This window comes from Harpia harpyja, chromosome 19, assembly GCF_026419915.1.
Source record: "Harpia harpyja isolate bHarHar1 chromosome 19, bHarHar1 primary haplotype, whole genome shotgun sequence".
In the NCBI taxonomy this organism is placed as follows: Eukaryota; Metazoa; Chordata; class Aves; order Accipitriformes; family Accipitridae; genus Harpia; species Harpia harpyja.
This window is the reverse complement of record NC_068958.1, coordinates 17,876,813-17,904,736: the sequence shown is the minus strand read 5'-3', so window position 1 is coordinate 17,904,736 and position 27,924 is coordinate 17,876,813. Positions and strand designations below refer to the sequence as shown.

General features: G+C 54.2%; 1 protein-coding gene across 7 annotated transcripts; it reads right to left on the bottom strand.

Annotated features, from left to right (window-relative positions):
- Nucleotides 1-51: 51 nt before the first annotated feature.
- On the bottom strand, nt 52-27,349 carry AHCYL1 (adenosylhomocysteinase like 1). 7 transcript variants are annotated; one of them, XM_052814727.1, is made up of 17 exons: nt 27,012-27,349; nt 11,236-11,347; nt 10,750-10,893; nt 9,814-9,914; nt 9,414-9,516; nt 9,061-9,155; nt 8,076-8,182; nt 7,877-7,993; nt 7,598-7,661; nt 6,043-6,131; nt 5,553-5,623; nt 4,984-5,078; nt 4,801-4,899; nt 4,152-4,220; nt 2,868-2,946; nt 2,264-2,384; nt 52-2,117 (listed from the first exon to the last, which is right to left on the bottom strand). In XM_052814727.1, exons 1-17 carry the CDS (start codon nt 27,117-27,119, stop codon nt 2,111-2,113), a joined length of 1,581 nt encoding a protein of 526 aa, XP_052670687.1. In that variant the 5' UTR covers nt 27,120-27,349; the 3' UTR covers nt 52-2,110. The 7 variants fall into 7 exon arrangements, 6 of the variants coding, with proteins under 6 accessions (XP_052670687.1, XP_052670689.1, XP_052670692.1 ...); XM_052814729.1 differs by lacking the exon at nt 27,012-27,349 and adding an exon at nt 24,221-24,511; XM_052814732.1 differs by lacking the exon at nt 27,012-27,349 and adding an exon at nt 16,384-16,923.
- Between the last annotated feature and the right edge of the window lie 575 nt (nt 27,350-27,924).

Sequence of the window (27,924 nt, the reverse complement as noted above, 5' to 3'; positions counted from 1 at the left end):
GGGACTGCAGTCGCTCGCTCTTCCAAATAAACTGCCCACAAGCAAAAGCGCTTCATTTTTCCTAATAGTTTAATTAGACTTTAATGATTTATTGCTCATCTGCAAGGATTAATATTGCATTCATTAAAAATCATTCATATACAAAATAAACCTCTCCCTCCCAGCCCGACGCTGCCACCGCCATCCCCGGGCTACCCCCCCCATGGCTTATACAGAGATGGAGCCCTTACGCCGAGGTTTGACCCTAACGAGGATGGGAAAGGCGGGGGGGGGGTGACCATGACCCCCAAGCACAGGGGTCCATGCCTGGGTCCCCTCACAGGGAAGGGGGGGACGCTCTCACTCCCTCCCTGCAGACACCCATCCCAGCTCACTGAGCCAGGCGTGAGTCCCATCCCCGTGAAGGTGGAGGGGACCCTGCAAGGCAGGTGATCCCCAAAAATCTGTGGGGAGAGCGAGCGACCCAGTGACAGTCCAGGAGAAGACCGGCAGGGTGAGAAAGAGGAATAGTCAAAGGACAAGGAGGCAGAGGGGAAAAGAGGAGGGTGATCAAAGCCACGAGCATCTTCCTCCCATCTTCCTCCCATCCCCACAAAGGAGCTTTGCACCCCCCCAGGAAGCAGCAGCACCCCCAACCCTGCAAAGCCCCGGGGAGGGACCCAGGCAGCACTAAAAAGTCATGCCCAGTCCGCAGGACAGGGTGGCCAGAGGTGAAGGAGCAGCCCCGGTGACGGGTACCCCAGCATCTCCATTATCCATGTACCGGGAGATGCGGGCAGCGGGGGTCCTCCTTCCCTCCATGCTCTGGCCTTGGCTGGGGGAAGAAAGAAGCAATTTGGGGAGGATAAAAAAGCCAAGAGAAACCTCACTGGGTTGCAAGGAGCTTCCCCCGTCTTGGGACAAGCTGCAAGAGATGGAAAAGAGAAACAGGTCACCAGCGAGGATGGGGAAGGGGACAAACGAGGCGATGAGAGCGGCTGAAACGCACTGCGAGACGGCAGGGAAGAGCTGAGAAAGCCCCAGCTCAAGGGCCGGGGCAGCAATGGGGGAGCCGAGGGCTTTGCGCAGGGGTCTGTGGTGCAGAGGGCCCAGGCTGGGGTAGGGGGAAGGCTCATCTCTGCATCCGTCTCAAAACAAAAAGTGAAACACCCCCAAAAAAAGAAAAACAAACAAAAAAAACCCCAACCAACCAGACACCCTTAAAACCACCCCGCGCTTCTCAGTGGGAGATGGGGCCACTCAGATGCAGCGAGTGCCCGGGCTCAGCAGGCAGCCACATTCCCAACGCTTCCCCCCCCTTTAAAACATCTCTTTAAGGATCAAAAAGGAAAAGAGGAAAAAACAAACAAACAAACAAAAAAAATGTTTTTAACTCAATTAAGGTGCAGTTTGGCTAAAAAACCTAGGAGAGATGAGGATAATGCTGGGTAAGCGACCCCCGTCCAAATTCAGATTAGCACCCTGAAACAGTGAACTCCCCCAGACCCGGCCGGCCACCAAACCTGGGCCACCTCGGTGCAGGGACCTTGGCCAGGCTTGGGGACAGTCACCTATTCGCGAGGTGGCCAGCAGGCGCCACTCTGCTCCAAAGCAGCGCTAGGAGCATTGATCTAGCAGCTAAAACTGGGCTCTTTAAGGCAATTTAGAAGTTGCAGATAATCCACACAAAGAAAGAAACATCAGATAAGGTAGAACAGCATCTCCGTATCTGCAGGGATCCCGGCCGAGACTAACGCGGGCTGGAAAGGTGAGGAAAAGAAAAAAAAAAACCAAAAACCATCGCTGCAGGAATGAACTGCCCTTGGCACATCAGGAAAGGGAAACCCTCTCTGGGAGCCAGGGCTGGGAGCCACCAGTGGCTTCAGCCACATGAAAGCAAGAAGCGAATCCCAGGTTGTCTGCCAAGATCAGACAGAGATGTGATCACGTAAAAGGGTGAAACTGAGGAAAAAAAAAAGTGACCTTAAAATCACACTGATAAATGTAAAAACAGGTTCCTTTGTTGGTTTAAAAACAAAAAAGAAAAAGGTAAACGAAAATAAAAATTATCTTTAAAAATAATCTCTCTAATGTTGCCTTGTGTGGTCTGGTCCTTCATGGGTATGGTCCGTCAGTATCTGGAAGAGAAGGGAGGGGACAGTGAGGCCATGGGTGCTTGGGGACACAGCTCCTGGGAGCTGATGCCATCCCAGTGCAAGGAGATGCCCCCAGCAGCACCCACTGGGTGGGGAGACAGCAGCTCCCTGCCCTGGCCGGCACTGACCTGTAGTAATTGGGTTTGAAAGGCCCGTTTTTGTTGAGTCCCAGGTATTTTGCCTGATCATCTGTCAGTTCTGTCAGGTGGGCATCAAATGAAGGCAGATGCAAGCTGGCGACATACTCGTCTGGGAAGGGTGAGAGGAAAGAGGGGATCAGGGGGTGCACGTCCCCCACTACACTGCTGGGGAGATGCGGTGTATGGACTCATCATATGGCATGAAAAGGGCCAGGACACGACCCTGGGTCTGGCTAGGCAGTCCTTGCCATCTAGCACCATGGATTCACCATCACGTAAGACTACAGCAGAGCTGAGCCCAAGCCCTGGTGCTGAGCAGGGCTGGATGTGCACCAAAAGGCACAAGGGTTGCATGAAAAACCTTGGTACAGGAAGGCTGCAGGATAAGGGACACCTGCCACACTGCAGAACATTAAGGAAAATAAATCAAACAACCTGCACGTATTTTAAGGTTGCTGCCTCTGATGGCTTCCCTGAACTCATTCTCTCTCTGGAAGTTTCTTCCAGCCCAGGTCTGAGTTTCTCCTTACATCCAAAACTGCTGGCCCACAGCAGCCTGGGGGGTAAGTCAGTCTGGGTTCCCTTCACTCACCCATCTTCTTCGGCAGCAGGTACACGTCCTGTTTGTAACGGCCCTCGGGAGCGTTGTAAAGCTCAATCAGAGCCAGAGCCTGCAGAGATCACAGGGGACAGCCCGGGGACAGTCAGGGACGGCCACCAAGCTGGGCAGGGCTGAACCCCCACAATGGCACAAAGCTCTTGGCAGCAGAGATAAGGGTTTGGGAGCCTGAGGGAGGAGGCAACCATTTCCAAAATGCCTTGAAGGAAAGGCTTCCACCTAAGGGTACCTCCCCTCTCTGGGTCTCCACCACCACTGGGGAAGGACCAGAGAGATCAGAGATGAGATGCCACCCAGCTTGTTTGCAGAATCTGGGCTTAACGCCCCTGGGAAAACCAGAACGCAAGGGACAGAGGAGAGGGGAGCAACTGTAATTCTCTTAAACCAACTCTAATTTTCTTAAAACGGCTGCCACGTCATGCAAAAATGAAGGGATTGCTCGTTTTAAGCTGGCGGCATCGCTCAAAAGACCACGGGCACCCCTTCAGCAGAAATAAAACTGCATCTCCCCCAAGTGCCAGTTCAAGCAGCTGAGAGCCAGGTCTAAAACACAGCCCTGGTCCCCGTCCATTTGGACCGACAGGTGTGAGGATAAGGAAATTCCCCACTGTTAGCGTGGCTGTCCTCCCCCACCACCACAGTCCCCAGCCATCAGTCCCCTCCATGTTTCCAGCCCAGCGGGTTTCTTCCATTGCTTGCCGACCTGAGGGCTGCGCTGGCCTTGGCTGTTCACACAGCCAGCACTGACTGCAGATTTCAGAGCGGAGCCAAATTTAATCATCATTTTCTTTGGAAAGGCAGTCACGACAAACAGTACAAGACACAAGCCGTGTCTGCTCAGCTGAGCCAGCACTGATGCTGGGGAGCATTTTAACCACTGACCTCCAGATCCCCAAAACTCAGCCCAGGGGAGCGTTTTGTGCTGTAGAAATCAGCGTCCAAAGACAAAACAAAGCCTTGCTTTGAGGTAGGCTTAAACCTGTGCTAGGGGAGCTCTCCAGTGGCTTAAAGCACAGCAGGAAGTCTGCCATGAAGCCTGGCTCATTTAAAAGCTCTCTCCCAGCTGTAACCAAAGTAGTAAATTCACACCATCATTAACTGCATCCCAGACAAGAGGTGGCAGCTATGGTATCTCTGGCACCGGTCCATCCCAAGGACCCATCCAACAGCTTCTTCCAAACCGTCCCCACCCCGAGGCTTGTCTAAGGCCCCAGATCATCCTCCACCCCTCGCACCCCAGCCCTGCAGCGTACAGACCTGAGTGGTGGCCGTGATGGAGAGAACAAAGGTAGGAACCGTAGAGCAGCTCAGGTTGAGAAGACGGCCCTAGGAGACAGCAGGAGGAGCTTGCAGAGAGCTGAACTTGCCCCCAAAGCCAAAGCGAATTGAGTGTTGAGATACAATTCACCTCCACCCCCTCCCAGGGGCAGGGGGCAACGACAGCACAGTGATTCAAGGGCTACCTATGTGACCAGAGCATTCAAACTCTGCCTCGGTTTCCATCCTAACCCTTGGCTTTAAGGCAGGGAGATTCTGTGGTCCCTAGAAAGAGCCAGTCCCTCCTACTGCCAGGAGAGCTCAAGTGGGAAGAGGAGACACCCGGCTGGTTTGCTGCATGGGAAACTCTGCCAAAGCCAGAAGCAGACAGCGTTTGGCTGATAGGGATGGCTCCCAGCTTGAAAGAATGGAGCCAGATGGCACCTCTGTGGCTGCATGTGGTACATGATACCTCCTCTGCCTCAAGGAAAAAAAAAAAGAAGAAAAAAAAAATCAAGAAACCCTTTCTTGAGCTCTGAACCTCCTCCTAGCACCTTTCCTCCTGGTTAAATCTCTACTACAAACTCTGGCACACAGTGATTTCCTGATAGAGGCCCAAAGCAACATCGTGGCACAGCTCTCGGCGCACCTCGGCCAGCAGCACCACCCGCTTCCCATCCGGCCAGATGACATGGTCCACTTGGGAGCGGACTCGCTCCCAGGTCAGCTCCGGGGTCCGGAGGCTGGTCTGCAAAAGCAGGAGGAAGAGGCTGGAGTCATCAGGGGAGGATGGCAGGGCGGACACAGCTGTCGAGGTTGCAGACAGACTCACCACATCGATCTCAGTGTTGGAGTGGCCCATGTTGCACACAATGCAGCTGTTCTTCATCCGATCCAGGTGTTCTCTGGTCACGACGTTCTTGTTTCCTGCAGGCAGAGAGGGGACAGATGAACCCAAGGCAGTGGAAATATAAACCCTCTGATTTCTCCTTCCCTGCACTTGAGTCAAAGAAGCTCAGCTTGGGGCAACACCAGATGAACTTCCACCAGGACAAGAGCCTTCCTGGCTGTGACAACAGAGAAACACACAGGATGAGTGCTGATCTGTGGTCCTGTGAATTAACCAGACTCTAAGAGACCCCAAACTACCTGTGGGACACATGGCTGTGATGTCTCTTCTCCCAGGGGCTGAGGGAGGACTGTAGCCAAATAGCAGACTGGGGGGGGTAGGAGGGAAAGCTCTGGCCAGAGCACAGCTATTGCTCTTGCAAAATTAGCAGCACATGGCAGGGAAGTGTCCTCCATCCCCAGCTCCCCAAAAGCCCCTGAGATACCCGCTTGGGAATGACTGCTCCTTCTCAGCCTGCTCCAATGCTCACCCATGACCTTCTCCATCCCTACCTGTGCAGGTGATGACGACATCCACCTGACGGATTACTTCGCTCAGCTTCACCACCCGAAATCCATCCATGCTGGCAAAAAAGGGGGAGAGGGACCACGATGAGGAGGAGAAGCCTGTTCTCTCTCTGCCCCAGGCCAGGAGGGATCTCAGCACTGTATTGCTGCAGCAGCTCCGAATTGCTCACACAGCAGCAGGGCTATCCTTCACAAATGTCGGAGGAGCTGGGGGACGTGTGGAGCATTCAGCCAGCCCTGCATGAACCCTCGAGCAGCCTTCCCAAGCCAGCTGGGGCAGGTGCCTACTGCCTGGTACCCCACCACTAAACCAGCCCTGAAAGCTGCCCAGCCCTTCCCCATCACACCCCAACAAGATGTATATTCTCTGAGATGAGCCACAGATCCTCCTGGCTCTGTTTCAGCCTCTGTCAGGGTTTAAAGGGGGCCAGAAAGCAGACAAAGAGATGCTCACAAGCAGCATGTAACATCTTACCAAGCTTGGAGAGCGCAGATGGGGTCAATCTCCGTGACGTAGACAATCGCTCCCAGGGCTTTCAGAGCGGCACAGCATCCCTTGCCAACCTGCCGAGGCAAAGCGTCAGCGTGAAGCTGAACACGGGACATGCCGAGTGCTACAATCCCTTCCCTAAAACAGCCCAAGCATGTTCCAGACTGGGAGATGCTCGTCCCAGCTATCTGCCTGATGCCAGGAGCAATTCAGAGATGCACCTGGCAAGTGGCAATTCTGCTGCAAGCCCAGCTCCCCCTCCAAGGCCACCAAGCCCGCCAGCATGGCCACCAGCTGACAGGAGCTTTCCAAAACCAACACACTTACAGCCTGCGCAGCCCCAGCATCACAGGAGCGCTTCTGAGCAATCCTCCAAGAGGAGATTAAAGGCAGTCTGGACGAGCATGCACTTCCCCCACTTGCCTTTAAGCCAAAGGGCTTCTTCGGCATTCAGAGCTGTCCTGCACTGCTCAGGGGACAGATCCTCCATCCCACGCTCCTCACATCAGCATGAGGGAGAGCAGAGCTCCTGTAACAGCATCTCTAACTCTATTCCTCTCCTCACTACAAAATTAAACTGAAGTCTGTTTCTCTATGCCACTTAGCCACACTAACACTTGGCTTATCTGCACGTACCCATGCTCAGCCCCATCTTCTGACCAGCAACGTGCTGCCGGGCAAGAAACATCTCCAGAGACACCCTCACTTATCACCCAGCTCTGACCTCAGGTCTACTGAAAACAGCCAGGCAGGCCAAACTGGGACTTCAATCCACATCCAAAGGGGAAATCAGTAAGGGTGGAAGGACTCCCTTGTTTTGAAGAAGTCCAGGAAAACCCAGGACGGGCCCTGGAAGCTACAACTCCCAGCACAGCTCATGGCTGGAGAATCAGACGCCACCCTGGAGTGCCTGGGCAAGAGCCAGCACAGCCTCTTGGTCAAGCAGAGCTGGGCTCCACTGGTGTCTAAATAAATTAGTAAGCGTGTTCCTGCCGGGAAGAGCATTTGCAGCTACTGCCAGGCCTTTCACAGCGCGGGAAGATAAACACCCACGCAGACAGCACACAGATGGAGGGAAGGTGTCAGCTCCCGGCTCCATGCTCTTCCAGGGCAGAATCATTTACAAGTTCCTGATATGATTCCCCTATGCCAGAACATTATCCACCAGTGAGATGCAGCCTGCCCTCCACCTCCTCTGTCACAGGCTCAGTGACAGCTGGGCTGGATGCTGAATTCAGTCCAGGGACAGCAGATGGGAGCACCCATGGGTAGTTATAATTCAGGCCAGCATTCCCAGCAACTGTCATATTTGCAGCGCAGGTAATCTGCAGGCAAACTGGGAAATCTGATGCTTGGTCTCCAGCCTCCTAGCAGGTTCTAGCAAGATTTCCCTGGTAATCGCTCACCAGGTTTGATCTACTCCTATATCAAGGGCAAGTGGTCTTTGCACACGAAAGAAGCAGGATGCTGAGCTCAGGGGAAGGATGGCTCGGGGAGAGGCTGACTCACAGCTCCACCGACTGCCGCTCATGAAACTCACCTCCCCATAACCACAAACCACCACTTGCTTCCCTCCAAACATCACATCCGTGGTCCTCTTCAGGCTGGGGGACAGAGAGAGACCTGTGTTGGGATTAGTCAAGCGCACACCGCTGACAGCACAGGGCAGCGCTCTGCTGCAAGAGCCCCCAAAACCAGGTCCTGCAAGCACACAGCAAGGGCAAAGCAGCAAAGAGCCCAATCTCTGCTTAAGAGGAGCCGGAGCCAACTCCACTGGTGTGATATTGACAGTGCGAATGGGGAGAAGGGTTGGACTCACCCGTCTAGGATGGATTCCCGGCAGCAATATAGGTTATCAAATTTCTGTTTCGTGACAGAGTCATTCACATTCATGGCTGGGACACACAGCTTCCCGGCCTTGGAGAGCTGGTACAGCCTGGAAGAGGGCAGAGGCAGGTCAGAGCAGAGAGCAGCTACCCAGTGAGAGATCTCCAGATCACCCTTCCCTAACTGCCTACCTGTGCACACCGGTCACGCTCTCCTCCACAATCCCTCGGATCTTCTTGAATACGTTGGGGTATTTCTTGTAAACCCAATGGGTGAGGTCCCCACCGTCATCCAAGATCTAGAGAACAGGTAAGGAAGAGCATGGAGCAGTCAGGCTTTCCACTGGGAAAAGCACTCACTGGCAACAGGATAGGGAAAAAGAGATGGAGAGCATCTTCAGGCACTGATGGGGGGCTGTTTGGGTAGAGGCTTGAGGGAGAGGACTCCTGGGTTGCCCTAGTAGCCAGCAACTCGGGGTCTCCTCCAAAACACAGGATTTCTTACCCCCTGCATGGAGCTAATGGATCCTAACAGGGTTTTCTGCCCCTGCTATTGCTCTGCAGCCTGGAAATGTGACCACAGGCAGCACTAACGAAACAGGCTGAGATCAGAAGGATGCCACAACATTCATGCCCTGAAAGCAAACAGTCAAGAGGAAAGGCTGCAGGAGCTGTCATGGCCCACTGACACATGCTATCACATCATTAGTGATCACAGACCATGCATCAAGGCAGTGAGAGGCGTCATCTGTTTTCAGCAAGGGAAAGATCCCCTGCAGAGACCCCCCCGACTCTCTTTGGGAGAGGGTGGATGGGATGTGTGTCTAGAGGAGTGGTTGGGGAAGCTCCCATAGGGCTGACCCTCATGGGAAAGAGGTCCCGTGGTTTCTCAGCTTGTTGGCAGCTCTGGCAGGAGATGCTCCCATGCCATTGGGCTGTACCAACTCAGCACATCATCTCTGCAGCTCCTGCAACCCCCACAGTTGCCCCCAGCCCAGCTCCAGCTGCCATTCTCCAGGACCTCCACTTTAACAGGGGCTCAGAGGCCTTTGCAAAGCCAGCAGGTGCCCAGGCAGCCCCAGAAGGCTCCCAGGAACAGCCCCGGGAAGGGAAGGGTGAGGAGCACCCAGAGACCACTCCACAGAAGAAGAGGAAGGGCTGGAAGAAGGCTCATTACCATGTTGGCCTGCCAGCCATCTACGTTAACACAGCGGTCAATGCACCACCAGAAGTCATCCTCCGACTCCCCCTTCCAGGCAAACACGGCAACACCTAGAAGAAGAGGAGCATCCTTGGCATCTGCTGAATTTGGCAGAGCTCTGCTGCTTGGCCAACTCAGGAAAGCCATGGACAGGAGGGCCAAGGGGCCATGCAGAGATCAAACCACAGCCCACAACAGGATCAAACCTGTTTATCCCTCCCTAAAAGATATTTGGTCCAAACCGTCCCTCAAACCAGCTGTCTGGGACAAGGCTGCAGAGCCAGGAGGGGCTGGAAGGGCTCTGCGTCCCTAGCCTCAGCTCTACTCACCAGCTTCTGCCAAGGCAGCTGCCACTTCATTCTGGGTGGAATAGATGTTACAGGCAGACCAGCGGCACTGCGCTCCCAGTGCGCACAGCGTCTCAATCAGCACCTGCAAGACAGCGGGTTGAGCGGCAGGCCTGGGGAACGGTGATGGGCACAAGCACACCAGCGCAGTGCAGGGCCCCAGGCACAGCCTTGTGCAATGGGCAGCGAGGAACTGATCAGAGATTGGCTCCAGCAAACATTGCCCTGGGGAAACACAGGCAGTAGAACCTTTCCAAAATGTTTCCAGAAAAGTGAAGGTGCCTCCTCCAATTCCCCAAGGCTGGCAAGCTTAAGGAACTTTCTTCCCTGGGGAAAAGCTGGTCTCTCCCACCCCACACACCCCAAATAAGAAGCCACTCACCGCAGTCTGTGCTGTAATGTGGGTACAGCCCACGATTTTAGCTCCAGCCAAAGGCTTCTCCCCTTGAGCTCGTTTCCTGAGTGAAATCAGAGCAGACATGTCTGCAAAAGGAAAAGAGGGGTTTTAATGATGGCTTAGTCCAGAGAGGCCTCTCTCTGCCAGACCTGCTCTCCTTTCTGGGGCCTCACAGGCTACATCCAGCCCCACAGTTTTTGCTATAGTTGTTACACAGCCAGGGAGAAAACTCCTCATCCCTAGCCTGGCAGGTCTGTCCAAAATGGGATCAAAACACCAGTGTCATTTGTCACTTGACAAAGCCACTCAGGACCCAGTGTCCTTCCAACCACGTAACAAGACAGGTCTCGGACAGGCACTGCCCAAGGAAAGCATCTCATGTGTCCCAACTAAGGACAGTCACCAACTCTGCTGCTGAATAGCATCAAGGAGAAGCACCTAAAGAAGATGAAAACAGTGCTGCCACATCTCAGAAGAGCTGCTCTAAATGTGCCTGGATTATCTTCCCCTTCTACGGCTTTGGCAGCACGTGTCTAAAAGGAGCCCAAAAGCAGTTACCCAATCACCCCACTGGAAATGGTAACTCAGCTTCCCACAAGCCCCAGGGGAAGGGGTCGGGACTGTCAGTTTTCATGTCTCCCAAGGCGTTGCAAGATCCATGCCCGTTGAGGTTTCTCATCCAAAGCCACCGGAACATTAAACCCTGCAAGACCTCTGCTGCTCTTAGAAAATGGATGCCACGCATCATTAATGTTTGCCATCGCATCCAGCTCTTCCCCACATAATCTGCTGATTTAGGGGGGTAAAACGGGATATTCAAGGCTGTAACAAGAGTTGCAGGAACTGCCATGGCTCAGCTCCTGTCTCCAGAGAGCACAACACCTGGCCACAAGCCCCAGGAACCCCACGGTCCACTTTTACCTTGTTCAGCAATCTCGATCTCCCGGCGCCCAAACTCTGCCTGCTTGATGTTCTTCACACAGAAATTGCTGCTGCCTTTGGAGTTGGTTTGTTGTTTCTCACGGGGGGACACCTCATCATCAGAGCTGTCCGTGTAGGAGGCAGCTAAAGTCAGGAGAAGAATGTGCGTTACCCCAGGACCTCCTACCCTTCAGGTTTCTGCTCTGTTTCACTCCCCAGCTTTCACATACACACACACTCGTGGCTCAAACTACAAGTCTCATAACAAATTTTGCACTCTTGCTCCCTAAAACAACCCATAACTAACTAGATTATCAACTGGTAATGAATGCCTGAGCTTCAGGAACCCCCACAATTATCCCCTCCTCACCAGAGTACAACACAGCAGCGTGGAGCATCCTGACATGCGGTATAAGCAGCATGTTCAGTGGCACCAGTGCCGGATTTGGGAGAGGACCACACATGGACAAGGAGCCTGGCACTTACCAGAGCTGTAGCTGTCGGTGGAAGACTGTGAGATGGATCGGGACAGGGACCGACGGCCTGTCTTTGTTGGGAACTTGGTGAACTCCTGCATGTCATCTGCAAATTGGATTTGCTGAGAAGTGCAAAGGAAGAGAAGTGCTAAATCAGCAGGTGTTCCTAACGGCACATCACCTTTCCAGGCTATATGGGCCCATGGTTCCCTTCAGTCTACCTTCACTGCTGTAGTCGCAGAAATGAGTGTCACCAAATGCATCAAGGAACAGATCTGTGGCTACAGGTGCCAAAAATTGAACCCCCTCCTCTGCCTGATCATCTCTGTCACCAGAAGGTTAAAGCTTTTTACACAGATTTTACACCTAACACTTGAAGATGAAAAAAAAAAAAAGCACTCAGCGAGGCTTGAAACATCCCCTTTAGCCCATCTCTGGCTCCCTGAGGCTCCTCCAAGAAACTCACACTGCTTGTACAACACAAATAACGTGCAGCCCTCCAGACAAGCCCTGTGCAGGCAGAGCCCCAGCTCCAACCCCAGCTGGTCCCAACTGATTTCTGCCTGAAAGTGTAGCAGCAAGAAAGCTGGGGTGGTCCCAGCAGAAACTCAGATCCCTGGTGCTTCCAGGCTCTTCCCCAGGAGCCGAGCGTCCTGCAGGTTAAAAACATGGCACATCCTTCCAAAATCGACACTAAAAGCAGGGGGAAAAAAACTCAGCAAGAGAGAACATTTCAACAAAAAGTAGTTGACATTGCATTGGCTTTCGGTCTCCTCTGCATTACAGATGTTTCCATTGTAAGAGAAGCCCTAAAACAGCCACCCCTCCTTCCTCTCTCAGCCAGAGGCAACTTAAGGCTCCAGCACCTACCACCAGCTCATCAAATTCAACTGCGTTGGGCCAAAAGGAGGGAAAAAATAGCCCCAAACTGCTCAGCTGCTGCACTCATCCCGTGTGACCAGCCAGCAAAAAGCCTTATTGCTGCTTCTGCAAGAGAAAGATGACTGAGATGAAAGGGAATTAGGAAAAGTGCCAGCAAATCCAGCCTGATGCCCCCCTCCCCAGCACACTGCCACACAAGAGACCCTGACAAAGAGCCCCAGCGTGGCCTCTTCCCTCTGATCGCGTCACTGCAGGATTTAATTTTGCCACTTAACAGGGATGAGACGTCATCACAGGGAGTGGGATTAACAAAGCATCCCCACAGACCCAGGAGACCTCGAGAAGAGTCCTGAAGAAATCAAGATGATGGAAAGAGACAGGCCGCAGTGGCCTCAAGGAGGGATTTTCCATGCCACAACCATCCCACAAGCTCCCTGAAAGCTTTGATGCGGGAAACAGCCTTCAAGGGGAGAAGAATGAAACTATTTAGTTGAGATGATCCATCCCAGAAATGAGGGATCTGCATAGTCTGGGTCTGGGGTGTCTGCAGCACTAGTATGGCTGTTTGGGCTGTAAAATTGAGCCACGGTTCCTGGAGAAACCCAGCTAATGGGCCAAAAGCAGCACTGGTATTCTGCTCAGGCAGGGAAACAGGGACATGAAACGCACTGCTCAGTCCAAGAGAGGACATGTGGGGCAATGGAGGTGACTCCAGCATCCCCTCCGGGAACAGACTAGCACCAGATCAAGTCCATCACACCCAGGCAGGCATCCCAGGCATTTTTGTGGGTGCTGCTGCTAAAAGGTTTTTAGCCAGCTCCTCTGTACTGGATATGTTACAGCCTGGTATCTGCTTCCCAGACCAGACTTCCCAGCAGACACCCTGTGATTCTGATGCAAACTGCATGAATTTGCATTAGTGGAAGGAATGGAAACGCTAAAATGGAGTTTGCAGGTTTGGTTTTGCAACCGTTTTAGGTCATTTGGTGCAGAGGGAGGAACTGCAAGGCATCATAACCTACAGCACTGCTGGGAGAACTGGTACTGAGAGATAAGAGGTGCAGAAGCACTTCTCGCAAGCAACACCAGGCAGGTAGCAGCAGTGTCCTCGGGGCGCAGGGCCAGAGCTGGCAGGCATGGCAGTTTCCCAACCAAGGAATGATATTGCTGGAATTTGTTCAAGGTCTGGTGCTGGGATCAATCTTCCCCAGACAGCCTGAGAAAGGCTTGTGCCACCTCTGTGCTGGTGTATTGCTCATGGGCATTTCCAGGGGGAGGGTGGGGGGGGAGATTAGCAATTTCAGAACAGCAATATTTCCACCCCTTCCTCTGGCAACTCATCAAACCAAAGGGTGTAAACATGCCCCATAAAACAGCTGCTGGCATTAAAACACCTTAAAGTGTTAGCTGAGGAATTTTCCTTTATCTCAGGGAAAGGTTTCCAGGGAAGAGGTGAACCCAGGAGGGAAAAAAAAAGAGATAACCCAGGCTTTGCTGCTCCAGCCGAGGGCACAGGTGGGTGTCTGTCCTGGCTTACAGCATCCAGGATATGGGAGTCCCAGGCACTTCCCTGCAGTGAAACATGCTGCCTGGATGGTCTCATGGAGCAAAGCTCATTTGGGATGCGATGGGAAGGAGAGGGTGGGGATGGACGGCTGCTGCGCTCCCCAGCTCCACACCATCCCCACACCACCAAGACAACAGAGATCTACCGGACACCATCATCGCCTTTGGGGGGACCTAGCCGTGGCTGTTGAGCCAGCTCTAAGGCACAGTCCCACTTTTTAGGAGAAACAGCAGTTCTAGTAATGCAGGGTTTGAATCCAAGGGGAAAAAAAGGCACTGCTAAAGAAACCAAGTGCTGAATTAACCACAGTAATCCCCGTCATGGCTTTACCAGAGCTCATCTGAACTCCACAGCTTAGCAAAATCTGCCCTGTCTAAAATTATCATCAAACATTGCAAACAGCTTCCAAACAGAATGAAACGTTCGCACATCAAACCCCCTCCAAGCTTGGCAAATTAACGCAGCGTCCGGCAACCAGCCGAGAGGAAGATGAGGGAGGACAGCAGGTGCCATGGTCAGGCAAAGCGACCAAGCTGACTGGCGATGTGCGTGACCGTCGGCCGCATTACCTTCCATGTGCCAGGCTCTCCAGCTGCATTAAGGCGACGGAGAAAATCTTGTAATCCCTCGGCTTGTCATGGGAATTTGAATGAACGGCATCCCCGGCTGGGGGCTGCAGATTGCGTCGGCTGTGTCTGACCGAAGCCAGGCTGGCTGCGGCGAAAGGGGACCGGGATCGGGACCGTCCGGCTGCGGAGAGCACGATGACAAATCACATCCCAAATTTCGTCCTGCTGGAAGCAGCTTTTCCAACCGGGTGGAGCACAAGGGTTTAAGAGCAAGGAAAATATTTTTTCGTCCCAGCAATTCATGACCAAGGAGGCAAAACAACACAGCACCAATTTCTCTGCACAGAAACAGAGCCAGGGTGTTTTCTAGCATCACTACCCCCTTACAGGAGGGGATGGGGTCGGGGTCCTGATGGAGCCCTGTGCCAAATGAGCAGCTCCTTGCTTGGTACAGCAGGGGGTTTTCGGGAGAGGTCCTGTAGGAAAACACCAGGATCTGACATCTCCTGCCAAGTTTTTGCAAAGCAATGCTGAACGCTGCCTGTTCCCGGTCACACCTGCCAAGCCAGAAGTACATTTTCTCCCCTTGTGAAACCTGGCGTGACCGTACCCATTCCCACGCAGATCCGACTATTCCTAACAACGGCTGCTCATTTTCAGCTCAAACCGCCCCTCCAGGCGCTGGGTCTGGCTGGGCAGGAGGTGCGGGAACATTGTCCTTGCTGATACAGCACCACATCTCAAAAAGGGTCAAATGAGGTGCCAGGGACCCCCAGGCCCTCTCAAGGCAAACACCAGCCACCTTGTTTGGCTGCACTGCCCGGTGCTTCCCAAAACCACTGTGAAGCTAAACAATCAGCTTCAATGAGCCTCTCCCTACATTATAAGGTACTTGCCCATACGTGGGCACATTGGCTGGGCAGTCCCAAACCCAGCAGCACACATGCACCCAGCACACCCAGCCTCGTTTATTTAATTATTACAACATAGGAAAGGCAAACAGATTCCAGATCTGGACTGCTACCATCTAAACGAACCAGCAGCTCGTGACTGCTGGGTGTGCCATTCTTGATGGTTTATCCTGTGCTTTCCCCCAGCAGTCAGGCTAGAGAGCAGCTTTTTGAGCTTACTGAGTAGGAGAAGTTCCCACCCCACCTCTGAGCTGCAGAGGACTTTGTAAATCCAGCTGGATTTACCTCAGGCACAGATGAGCCAGGCATGTCCCTCTCACACAAGACAACCCCACTTTTAATTTTAAAACTCCTTCTATCCCCAGAACAGCTCCAGAGAGGATGCTCAAGCTCCTTCTCCATGCTACGCATCCCTGATTGCATCCTGTGCAGCCTCAGGGGACAGCGGCAGAGCAGGTTGTGGAAGGAGGAGGAGGTGGTGGTTTTGGAAAGCATCCACCAACTCACAGCCATCCCCGGGGCCACACGCTGACCCGGTTCACTGTGGCACACAGGCTCCATGAGGGAAAGGACATGTGTCCACCAGGTTTGCCTTAGCAACCCTTTTTTTATTATTATTTTTCATTAGGGACATGAGCGATGGCACACCACAGTGGTGTAAAAAGAGTGCCCTTTACAGCCACTTTTGTCCTGGAGTAACTGGTGGGGGTACAAAGAAGACTGAACCACCTAAAACCCTCCAGCCTAAGTTTCCTCCACCATGTCCGTGGACGTGACAACACAGTGCAGTCACCCAGGGAGAAACAGCAAAATCAGAACAGAGCACGTTCTCACAGCAACACGACCGCCTGGAAAGGAAAAAGTCTCTGTAACCCACTTCTGCCCTCCCAAGAGAAAGCCTGGAAGGATCCAGGATCCTGGGACCTTTGCTTTGCAGAAAGCCAGCAGCAGAGATCAGGACTATTCAGGGCAGCCGGTTCCCCTTATTTAATCTCCTCTCCCAAACAAAAACTCTCTGGCAGAAGCTGGGAGGGCACTGTTGGTTGCCCACGCTGCTAAGGCAGCCCTTACATGCCCTGTCATTTAAGTTCATCATTTCTTTGTCATTCCTGGAAATTCAACCAGACTAGAAATGCTTTACAGCTCAAATCAGCACTCATCCTCCTCACCAGCCCCACTTGCACACAAGACGTGATCAGCAGCTTGTACCAGGGCCGAGTTTTGCAGACCTGGAGAAGGGCACCTTCACACACCCAGGCTTCAAACACCGAGGATTCGTTATCTGCAGAAGGACCGTGTCTTCCCGTGTAGCTGCAACTGGTTTCTCACGACGAGCTGGGTCCTGCCACACTGATGAGTTCGGGTGTTTCTAAAGGACAAGTTGTTTTAATCCACTTATTTGCAGAAGCGAGTCGTCACGTTTAGTTAACGCAGCAGTGAGGGAGGGAAGAGGCACCCAGGGGCTGAGGTCTCTTCAGCCATGCATCAGTGGAAGAAAAAAAACCAAATAAATAAAATAACCAGCATGAGGCTTTTCTTCTGTTCTAGGTCAAAAAGAAGAGACGAGCAGCAGGTTTACTTGTGCCACCTTCCTGGAGAGGGGACAGCACTCTTCTGGGCTCTGCTCCTGCAACCACCCAGCTCCCGGAGGGGACCCCATGCTTCCCAATCAGCAGAAAAGAGCCCTCCTCGAAGCCACCCACAGCCTCCTGCCACGTTTGCCCCCTTGGGACAAGGGGCTGAAGCCACCCCAAGCCTGCTCGCCACAGGTTCCCAGGGTCTCTCCCCTGCGCTGGCCCCAGGGCTGGCAGCAGTCCCGCCGTGGCCGGGGGAAGCGACGAGCGTGGCCGTGCCAGGACGCTTGGTTTGTTTAGAGGACTTGGCTGCCGCTGTCCTCAGACCCCTTCTGCCCTGCTTCCAGGCTGGGAGATCCAAGCCCCTGTTCCCACAGGACAGCATCTAGACACGGGGCAGGGAACCCACCAAAGCCCCCAGCCCTCTGGCACACAGGGGGACACAGCTCCTGCCCCACGACCTGACAGGACACGTGTATTTTTGGGTTGGAAATCAGCAAGGCAGACGTGGATGTTTTTAAAGTGCTTCTCCTGTGAGGTTACCCAGCCCTGGAGGGGTATGTCTGGACCACAGCATCCCCAAAGGATCGAGGAAAGGAAAAATCAGGTACTCAGAGCAGAGGGATGGGGGCATCGGGATCAGTAAGGCTCCCACCCTGACCACTCACCATCCTCACGCCCAAATCACTAGCAAGGGGAGGTTTTTGAGGTGGATTTGGCTATGTGACTCATAAACCACCCGATTTTACCACCTCCAAGCTCTGGCCAAGCAAGCCAGCACACACGTATATGACAAGCGGTTGCATGAATTCACATGAGGCTGTGGCCAAGCTCACGCGACAACCAGATTTCCAATTCAAATCAGCTCAGCAACAGAAGATACCCCAGCCAGAGCACGAGGCCAGGCGTAGGCAGGGCAGGGGTTGCATTAGCAATGCCCATGGCTTCAGCCCCACCATGCTGCAGGGATGCTGGAGGAGAGGGTCGGCAGCCGGGCGCTCAGCAGGCATCCTCTGATCCTCCACACTCACTGGCAGAGCACCAAGGGCCCTGGGGAGAGCTAGAAGTGGCACGGTCCCAGCTAGAGAAGTTATATGGAAAAACAGGACCTGCTCCTGCTCCTGTGGCCTTTGCAACAGGAGGACTTTCTCCTGATGGTTCCCCCAACCCAAACCTTTAGAAGAGACCTCAAAGTGCTTCGTTCGGACAACAGAGCTGGGAAGAGCTGCCCGAGGGTGCTGCTCTGCTTTGTGGATCGAAGCACGATCAGTGCTGAATTCAGTGCCGCCTGGATCTGTACCTCTAGCTCCCCAGAGGGTTCACAGGGCAGGATTTTCTCCCCGGAGAAGCAGAGACCTGCCTGGCACTCTCCCCACCGACTCCCTGAGCAGGAACCACAGCCAGATCTCTGCCTGGAAACCTTTACACCGTTCCCAACAAGGAAATAAAAGGCACTGAGGTCCTGGCAAAGTAAACTGGCCAAGCCCTGATACCAGCCTCCATCCTTCACTGGCAGAGAAGGGCTCATTGGGTAAAGCACTTGGGGGGGGGGGGGGGAGGAAAAAAAAAAAAAAACCAAACCACCAACAAGTTTCTGTAAGTACAAGAGGAGAATTAAGGACTTTCACACGAATCCCAAAGCTCGGCAGAGAAGGAGAAACACCAGGAAAGAAATGGGCCCATTCGAAAATTCCAATAGGCCAGAAACCACCACAAGATTTCAGTCATCATGGGAATCACTGTGAATGCTAGTTAAAGGAAAAATAAACAGAAGGCAGGATTAAATAAAATAAATGTGATTTTGAGTGCCCAGCTGTTAAATAGTAACAGGGAATAACTACTGCCTTATAAACACCTTGAGGTCAAAGGTGCACTGCCTCCAGCAAGAGTAGAGGGAAAGCTCCCCACCAGCAGATAAGGCATCAGTCCTTGGACTGCAGGAATCGAGGCAAAGGCTTGCTCCCGGCTTTCACGCAAAGGGATATCGCCTTTACAGCAGGAACAGCAGAAGTCCGATACCTGGGATCCTTAAGGGCAGTGAATTCCCACCGCATTTCACAGGTTAACCCTACGAACCCAGCACAGCTACCCAGATGGGCAAACATCGCTTCCCGCTGCGCAAAACGCAATCGGCTCAACTTGCTGGGTCAACTAATTAGCTCACGCACATCCCCCCCGTCAGACAGCCTGGAGATATTCAGGTATGCAGAGGAGAGATAAGGCTTGGAAATAGGGAAAGCACAGACTGGGAGAAGTCTTTAATGGGTATAGAGGTGGCCACGATGGGTTTAAAGACATCCCAGACTTCTTGCCTAGGGATTCATCTGCGGTGCCCACCCAGCTGTGCGCCTGTGGCACGCCAAGTGTTTGGGCAATAGGATAATTGGTATTAATTGGAGTTACCTTGCTGGGAGCATTGCATGGACAGGACTGTGGGTTAAGTCATTTGCAGTGGCTTGTGGGGCAAACTGAGGACTAACGGCCCCTAACGGGCCAGCTGGCCGCTTCAGAGCTGGAAGGCCATGGAAATGTGTTTGTGTGTCATAGCTGATAGGGAATCATCTTCAGTTAGTATCAATTTTTAAATTAATTAGAAAACTCCTCTCCAACCACAGCTGTACAAGACCAAGGGAACACTTGGAAGTGCTGTCAGAGAGCTCGTTCAGCTCCACCACATGGGTCTGAAGCGAGGGTGAGCCACAAAAACACCAAATTGAAATCCCCAAACCTCTCCTTCATAATACTAAAGCAGCCCCTATGTTTTGGGGGAGGAATCAGTCTACCTGGCACCCCAGGTGCCCCACCCACCTCCTTCTCTCCCCCAGAACTGGCTTGCAGAATCACAGCATTTCAAGATTTCTTTTGGTCTTTCAGGAGACCAATACAGCAAACACCACCCAGGCAAGGCTCCAGCTACTCTCAGCTACACTTAGAAGACCTTCCATCCCTATGCCACAGCTCTAGGGGAAAATACCCAGCAGGATCAGCATCGAAACAGGAGCAGCCTGTGTGCAATATATCTCAGAGTCAGGAAACACAGCTGTGTAACCAGAAAATGGGAAATACATCCCCGCCACGTTTCCAGCCCTGGCTGATCCCCCACAAGCCCCTCACAGCAGTATTTCCACAACTGCATCACCTAGAGCTGCCTATTTCATTTACCAACACACTCTATTTTCAGCCGTGGACGAGACTTTGATTTTGATGTATCTGGTTAGAGGCAAGGCAGGAGAGAAACCCCAGGCTTCAGCTTAGGCTGTTCACTGCTCAGGAGTTGGAGGAATCATCATCAGGATGGACAAACATCACCCTCCCGGACACCAACTCCTCATGTCGGAGCAAAGCGGACCCTTTTCTGCAAACAGGGTTGATTCAGTTAAGCCCCTTTCTTTCAAATGGGGCAGGAGGGATAAGAAGTGACATCCTTATGGGAATGGCAAGCTCAGAGAATATTTGAAGAAGGGGTTGGTTAACACAGGGAGACGCAGGCAGCGCCGCCTGCAAGAGGCTGATGGCTCCAAGGTCAACAGGGATCGGCCAGATGTTCTCGCTCCAAAACATGCCCAGGTTGGATGCAAGCCTCTCCCCATGGTGCAAGAATGTGCGATATTCGGGGCTCCCTGCAGGGAGGCAAAAGGAGGAGAGACAGAAAACAGCAGACACAGGTTGAACCTCACCCCAGGCCATCTGGAAGGAGGAAACAAAAACGTGAATTTCAGCAAGGCAAAGCCCAGAGGAACCTTCTTTCCAGGCTGCCTACCTTCTCTCTCCCCACAGAAGGCTGGAAGGAGCTATTCCCTACACCCACACCTTGTAGATAAACCAGGCTCCCACAACCCCCACCCAAATCACAGCTCCTGAATTAAGGCGTCTCCTCCTCTGCCAGGCACGAACGAGTCCTGCCAGTGAACTCCGGGTCTGCAGGAGGCAGCCAAGGGGAAGCTGTACCCACCTCCGAGGACCGCGGGAGCCTCACCCGAATTACAATGCAGCCTGTTTGACAAGCTGGAACATCATGTCCTCGGCCACCTAAGTTCTTTGGCTGTCACCAACCTGAAGTAAACAAATTCTGCAGCAGCAATAAGCTCGTTACCAAGGCCACCGTATTGATCCCAAAGTGTAATTAAAATTCACAGTTCAAGCAGCCCAATGCGACAGGGCAACTGGGGCAGCCTCCTAAAGGCATGAATAGCCCCAGCTTCCGCATCCTGCTTTCTCAGAGGCAGGGAGCCCACAGGGCAAGACCAGCTGCTCAAAAAACACCCAAAGTGGCAGCTTTCTCTTTGGACCATCAGCCAAGATGCCCCAGAGCACCCATTCCCCATGCCATGCCTCGCTGAGGGTTAACCACACTGGGGAAGCGTGCCGAGATGATGCTTACCCCAAGGTTAGAGGGGTACAGTGCAGACCAAGTTCAGGTGCTGCTGTGTGTGGCCAAGTGCCCAGGGTTTGATAAGGGGCTCCAGCATACCCTGCTGAGATGGTAACAAGATGCTCTCCTTGGTGGGACTTCCCAACCCTCGTACAGCAGCCCCCAGCCCCGCATTGATCCAACCAATGGTCTCGTTGAGAAAGAGCAGTGTCACACTCTGCAGAAGTATTAGCACAAGGTCCTTTGCACCCATGGCTCCACGGGGCCAGCGGCAGACCCTGGGACAGTCACCTCAAACGTCACCACCATCTGCTGAGTGAAGGTGAGTCAGAGTCCCCAGATAAGCAGCCCTGATCAAAGGGCTCAGCAGGAAACACAACAAGCCCTCTGCAAACGCGAACGTCACCTGCAGGAAACTCCTGGTGATAAAAGACACAGCCAGGCACGAGCAAATCTCTTCAGCCGAGTGCTGCTCTGAGCAGGCAAGTCCCACACCTTCCCCTGCCGAAACACCTGGGACAAGGCACTCGCCAGCTCCTCAGAGAAACAACATGGACAGGATCCTCACCTGCAAAGCCCTGCATCAAGCCAGTTGGTTATCCAAAAAGGATCAACTCCAACCTGGCCTTGAAGAGCTGGTTTCCAGAGCAAAAAATCCCAGCCTCAATCTCTAGCAGGGAGCACAGGAACAGGCTCCAACATTTGCATGGGCTGGAAAGCATGGTGAAAACTGTTCAGGTCCCAAAGAAAGTATTGTGGTAGGCTGGTCCCTAGCAGAAGATAATCTCACATTTTGGGAAAGGCCTAAAGAAAACACGGCGTTTCTGCTGCCAGCAGACTTCCCACACTCCAGACCTGGCTGCTCACGTGGGAAGGAGGCTCCCACCAAGCACAGCAGGGCCTGCAGGAGAACCAGCACTGCTCAGATGGGCGGCCCCCACGCCCACACCACCAGAAGATGACAAGAGATGCTTCTGAAGACTGCAGAGAATGAATATCCAACTCCTCTCCCACCTCCAAAGGCCAGATAAGAGAGTGGAAACCCAGCCTACCTCACGGGACTGCAGGAGAAGAAAGGAGAAGCAAAAGCCACACACCCCAGCGCACCGTTCTGAAGATGGCTTGTGTCCGTCAGACCCTGAAAAATCTCCTTTCTTCTTGCTCTCCAGCTCAATAACTTAATTAAGCATCTTCTGGCCTTGCAGTAGTGCTGGGTCACAAGGAGAAGCCTCCCCTCTGGACAGCAATGAGACCCTCCAAAAAGCCAAAGTGATGAGAAGGACCCAAGAGCAACTTATAACAGAAATAATTACAATTCTGTCATTTAATATAGCACCACCAGTGACCTGTCTGCTCCCAGCCCCCAGTAAATCATCCCCATTCAAAACACCCTCATGGTTTTCTTCCACCATGGGTCAGGGTATGACCAGCTCAGCCTGTGACCATCTAACGACAGCAATGTGTTCACTTATTAGGGTTTTCCCGCACCCCAAAGAAGGCCAGACCCATCCCAGGTGGTCCACACAGAATAAGAGCTGTTCAACCCAGCCCAGGCGTCTCATTATGAGAAAATGCATTATGAGAAAAACTGCAGTGAGAGGAGAGTGAGAAAGCAAAAGAACAGAGGATTTGGGCAAGGAAGCAAGACAGTCGAGTGTACAGCATCTGGCTAAACAACCAGGAAAGGAGGGTGGCCACTGCCCTGGACAGGCACACAAAGGCAGAGGAGGATTTATGAGCAGCCAGTCTAAGGGATGAAATTAAAGAAAGAGGAAAAATGAGCAACTCCAGGAGCTGTCAGTACAAACAAGGACATTCTCGTCCCCCTGACAGACCGAAGGGGAAGACGGTTTATTAGCACCCAGCCTGGCAAAGCTGCAGAGACCTGAGATGACTCAGGACTGAGAAAAATGGGGCAGAAAACCCAGCTCTGGGAAGGGGCTGTGTGCGGGGCCGACAAGCAGCAGGCTGCAGCAAGGTCAGACACTGCTCAGGCAGCAGGAGAGCAGCTCTGCAGGCAACTGCAAAAAGCAGCAGCAGAGATAACGCTCTGGAGGAGGCACCCAGCCCCCCCCAGGGGATTGCAGCTCCCCATGGGCTCTGTCCCCCTCTCCCCAGCCTTCCCCTGTTCCCACCTCCTGCCACCCCCGTGCCAGCCAGCACGCAGCTCCGGCTCACTACCACTGCAAAGCTGCAGCGCTGTGCATTAGCATTCCCCGCCGCACAGCCTCAGCGGGATTCCTCCGGTGCCAGCATCCGCAGGGGCACAGCACCAACCCAAACCCACCAGCCATGGGCTCGCCGGCTTCTTGGGACATGAAGGTGCCATGTGGCTCACCTCCCCGAAAGCAAATTCAAGGCTTTAGCCCATTTCACTCTCCAGGCATGCTGCATGAGTAAGCAGATCTGTCTGCAGAGCGTCGGTCTGTCTGTCTGCCGGCAGCCAGGTGTGAAGGAGCCCACCGGACAGCAATCCCCGAGAAAAGGATGCAACGGGGATCGGGTGAAGTGACAGACAGGGACAGCACTTGCCAAGCCCCCCGGCTTTGCCGCAAGCACAGCATCACGTCCTTCCCACTCGAGGGCACCCACGGCTCGGCTGGGAACTTAAGGCTCCACCAACCAACCAGCTGACATGGATTCAGAAAGTAAGGCTGTCAAGGGCACCCATGATCTCCAGGGAGGCAGAAGGGCAGATGCCCAGATGCAGCAATGATGGCACACAAGGATCTGAAAGAGCACGACCTGCACCCTTGAGCTTTCCCATCATCCCCACACTCATATTTACTTAACCTGGGCAAGCCATAAGCCTCAGTGCTTCCAACCCTTCCCAGCAACATCGAAGCACACACTGGAGAAAGCAGAAAGCTCAGCATCGCTCACCTCTGCCTTTAAACCACTCCCCGCCAAAGAACCGCCTAGCTCTGATCAAACCTGGTGTTATTTTGCTGACAGTCCAACTTCCCATAAGCTGCAGTGAAAAAGGAGCTTTGGCAGAGCCAGGCAAACCAAGCTTTTGGGGGAAAACCACCACATTTCTGCAGAAAGGCTACAGCTCTCTTCACCTTGACTGTGTTGGCTCCTACTTAAACCTGGAGTTGATCATGGTTAATCTCTTACCTCCTGCTGTTTCACTTTTTCACCTTAAACAAGTCACTGACAAGAGGAAACAAAGACATCAGCGATCCCCCAGGCTGGCTGCGCAGCTCAGGCTTGCTCTGGGTGCCCCCAACGCAGCCTGCCAATGGTGAGGAGGGCGCCGACTTCTCCTCAGCATTCGTGGGGCTGACGTGCCTCCAGCTACATCCGAGATGCTCCCCCAGGTCCGAGCTGGGCATGGGACACTGGCAGGCTCACGTCAGCTCTTCCGCTGCACACTGGTGCTCTCCCCAAATGGCAGCACAAGTTAAGACTCTTCTTTGAAAAGCTATTCAGTGGCAGGTCACACGGAGGAGACAGAGCCTGCACTAAGCTTGGCTACTTTCCCACCCTCTCCATCTCCAAACACCTTATGCAAACTGCATTGGCAAAGTTCAAGGAGCCTAAAAACCCAGGGAGGGAGCCACTTCAGCAGCTCGCCATGATTTCTCCAACCTCAATGCTGGTAAATCATCTCTCTCAACCATCTTCTTCGCTGGCCTCTGACCACACTGAGAGCTTTGGGGGCAGTGAGCACAAAAGTCACTTCAACTTGCATTGAAACAGAAAGGCGTTTTAATGGTTTAATTGCGATCCTGCTTTGAAGGCATCTGAGCTGGGGGCACTCAACATCTTATCTCAGGAGGGCAATTCTCCCTTCCTCGTCCTTTTATCCTTCTGCCAAGGCCTCTGCTATTACCGAGCACTATTCGCAGTAACTAGCCAGGCAAGGAAAACAGCGGCCCGAAGCATTTTGTTCCTTGACCTCAGCCGCATCACATTGCAAGCTCCCCAAGATCTCACTGGCTGCTGATGTTATCAGCCTCAAATGTCGTGCGTTGCTCTGGGCACCTTTAGTATCATCACCCAGCCAGGAAAGGCTGCAGCAGCCGCCAAGTCTGACTGTGGCTCCTCATGCTGTGCAACAAGCCTGTGTGTACATCAGCAAATTCAAGGTGATACAACATCCCATATCCCCTGAGACACAAGCAAACTTTGCCTCCAAGGGTACTGGATCAATTCGCCCCTACACATACGTCGCATTTCTTTTCACAACACCTATTTTGTCCTCATAGGATACTTCAGGATGAGTAGTTTGCTCTCCTCTCTCAGATCAGCCAGCTGCAGTCTCACACTGTTAACTCCCCAGCTTTGAGAAAGGCGACAGTAACGAAAAGGTAAAAACAATTCCCGAGTTTGAGCTGTGCTGAGCCACCGCTGGAAGAGGCAGATCCCAGCTCCACATTCCTCTGCTCCTTCCTCCAGGCTATGTCCACAGCCCAGATAAACAGGGCCAGGGTGCAGGGAGAGCCTCCAGACCCCTGCTCCCTGGCAGCAGCCATGAGCCTGGGCAAAGAGAAAAGCCTCAAACACAGCTGCTTGTCGGCAGCCCCTCCACAAGGGTCAGATGCTCTCCTAATCCCACCACTGGCCAGAGCAGGCAAGAGAGACGTTCCCCCAGAGAAGGAGGACGTTCGCATTCACTGGAACTGCTTTGCCTTTGCTTCCAGTGCGGAGGCAGGCGGCTGCAGCCCCGGGGAGAACACGATGTTCAGCACAGCAGGGACCTCCAGCTGCAGCTGCGCGGATCCGTGCAGCGCTCGGAGCACAAATCTGCCTCGCTGGCAGGACCACGACTTCAGCAACATGTTACCGAGCCTGGCAGGTCTGCACCAAGCCAGGAGCGCAGGTCTCTATGCACTCACCCATCTAAAAGCCAGCTACCCAAGTTAGTGGATGTCCTGCACCCTGCCACGGCAGCATGGCCAGTGCTCGCCCACCCATGGTGCCATCCGTACACCCCATGAGTGTTACGCAAGCAGGGCCCACACCGCGGGCAGCGGGGAGCAGCACCGGAGGATCTCAGGAGCTCCTGCGAGAAGGCCTTCAAGGATGAAAGGGTAAAGAGGTGACTTGGGAGAGCTCAGCGCCGGGGGCTGCTCTGGCAGCCTCTTCCCCAAGCCCAGCCGTGCTCCCACCCACATCTCCAACAGACCCCCTGCCCCAAAAAAGAGTTCAACAGTCCAAATTTACTTCTGCCACCCTTCAGAGTGACCTACAGCAGGATCTCCAGGTCGCTGCTGCCAGCTCGTCCTATTTAACAGGTCCCCCTCCTCCGTCCCCACTGCAGAGCACCGTCACCTCCACACACGCAGCATCCACCACGGTCCTGACCCACGGGGTCCCCAGACCCACTCCCCCAACCCTCCCTGCCTGTCCCCTTGCCCAGGGTCACCCTGTCCCCCAGGCACCCCTATGCCACAGCCAAGCCCCCCGCTCTGCTCCTCAGCTTCCTCCCTCCCAGAGCTGGACCAGGCCTGACCCCAGCACCCCCTGACCGGGCCACATCTCTGCCCTGCTGGTACCAGGCCCCCATCAGCAGCCCCTCATCCCCAGCTGTATCCCAGTACAGACCCCTCTCTCCCCAGTACCCAATCCCTCCCCATTCCACCCCAAACTGGCCCAGCATCCCCCGTCGGGCACCTCCACCCCCGATGCTCGGTACCAGCCGCCCCCAGACCGGGCCAGCCCCCCCTCGCCGGTACCAGACCCCTCCGAGCCCGGTACCGCTTTCCCTCTCCTCCACCAAATGGGGACAGCCCCCCCCTTCCCAGTCACCCCCCAAACTGGACCAGTTCCTGCTTTCCCAGCATCCCCCACCCCCCAGCCGTGGGGCTGCTCTTCCCAGAGCCGGCCCAGCCCCCCTCCACCCCCGTCCCCGAACCGGGGGCTGCTCCCCCCGAACCGGGCCGGCCCCCGCCGGTGCCGGTACCTTCTTGGGGGCCTTGGTTACGGTGGCCATGAAAGAGTACTTCTCGGCGTCCTCCACCTCCTTGGCCTGCTTCACCTCCTCGCCGCCGGCGGGCTCCGGCACCGACATCCTGAGAAGGAGGAGGCGGCGGCGGCGGCGAGGCGGGCCGCGGCCGCCCGCGGTACCGGGCGGGGCGGAGCACGGCGGGCAGGCGGGAGCGCTCCGGTTCGGCTCGGCTTAGCCCGGTTCGGCTCGACAGGGCCCGACCGGCCCCGCGGCGGAGGCTCCGGTGCCGCCGGTTCGCAGCGCGCTGCGGCGGGGACTGCGGCCGCCGCGCTGGGCGCCAGGGGCGGGCCTGCTGTGACGTCAGCGCGTACTGACGTCGGCGCGCACCCGCCGGGCAAGTGAGGCCGCACGGCGGCTCAGGGAGGAACGGGCGCGGCGGCGCGGCGCCCCCTGGCGGCGGCAGGCGGGGACGGCGCGGAGGGGGCGGAGCCGGGGCGGGGGCGGAGCCGGAGCCGGGGCAGAGGGGGGCGGGGCGGGGGCGGAGCCTGGGGCGGGGGAAACTAATCGCGGAACAAATCCAAATTAAATCACAAAAGATAAAACAAAAGAACAAGGTTTCTCAGGAGAAAATATTTATATTTATTCAGGGGAAAAAAATTAAATCGGGGAAAAAATAAAAATAAATCAGGGAAAAAAGATTAAAGTAAATCACGGGGAAAAAAATAAATCGGGGGAAAAAAAATAAATCGGGGAAAATAATTCAAGAAAATGGAGAAATCACAGGGAAAAATCAGATGACGCGGGATGGCGGCATGAGCAGGATGCGGCCAGGCAGCCCCGCGGGGGTCGGCGGCCCGTGGGAGGGGGGCACGGGGGGAGCGGCCGGGGGGGGGATGGGACACGCCGGGCCCGATCCTGCCCCTCTCTC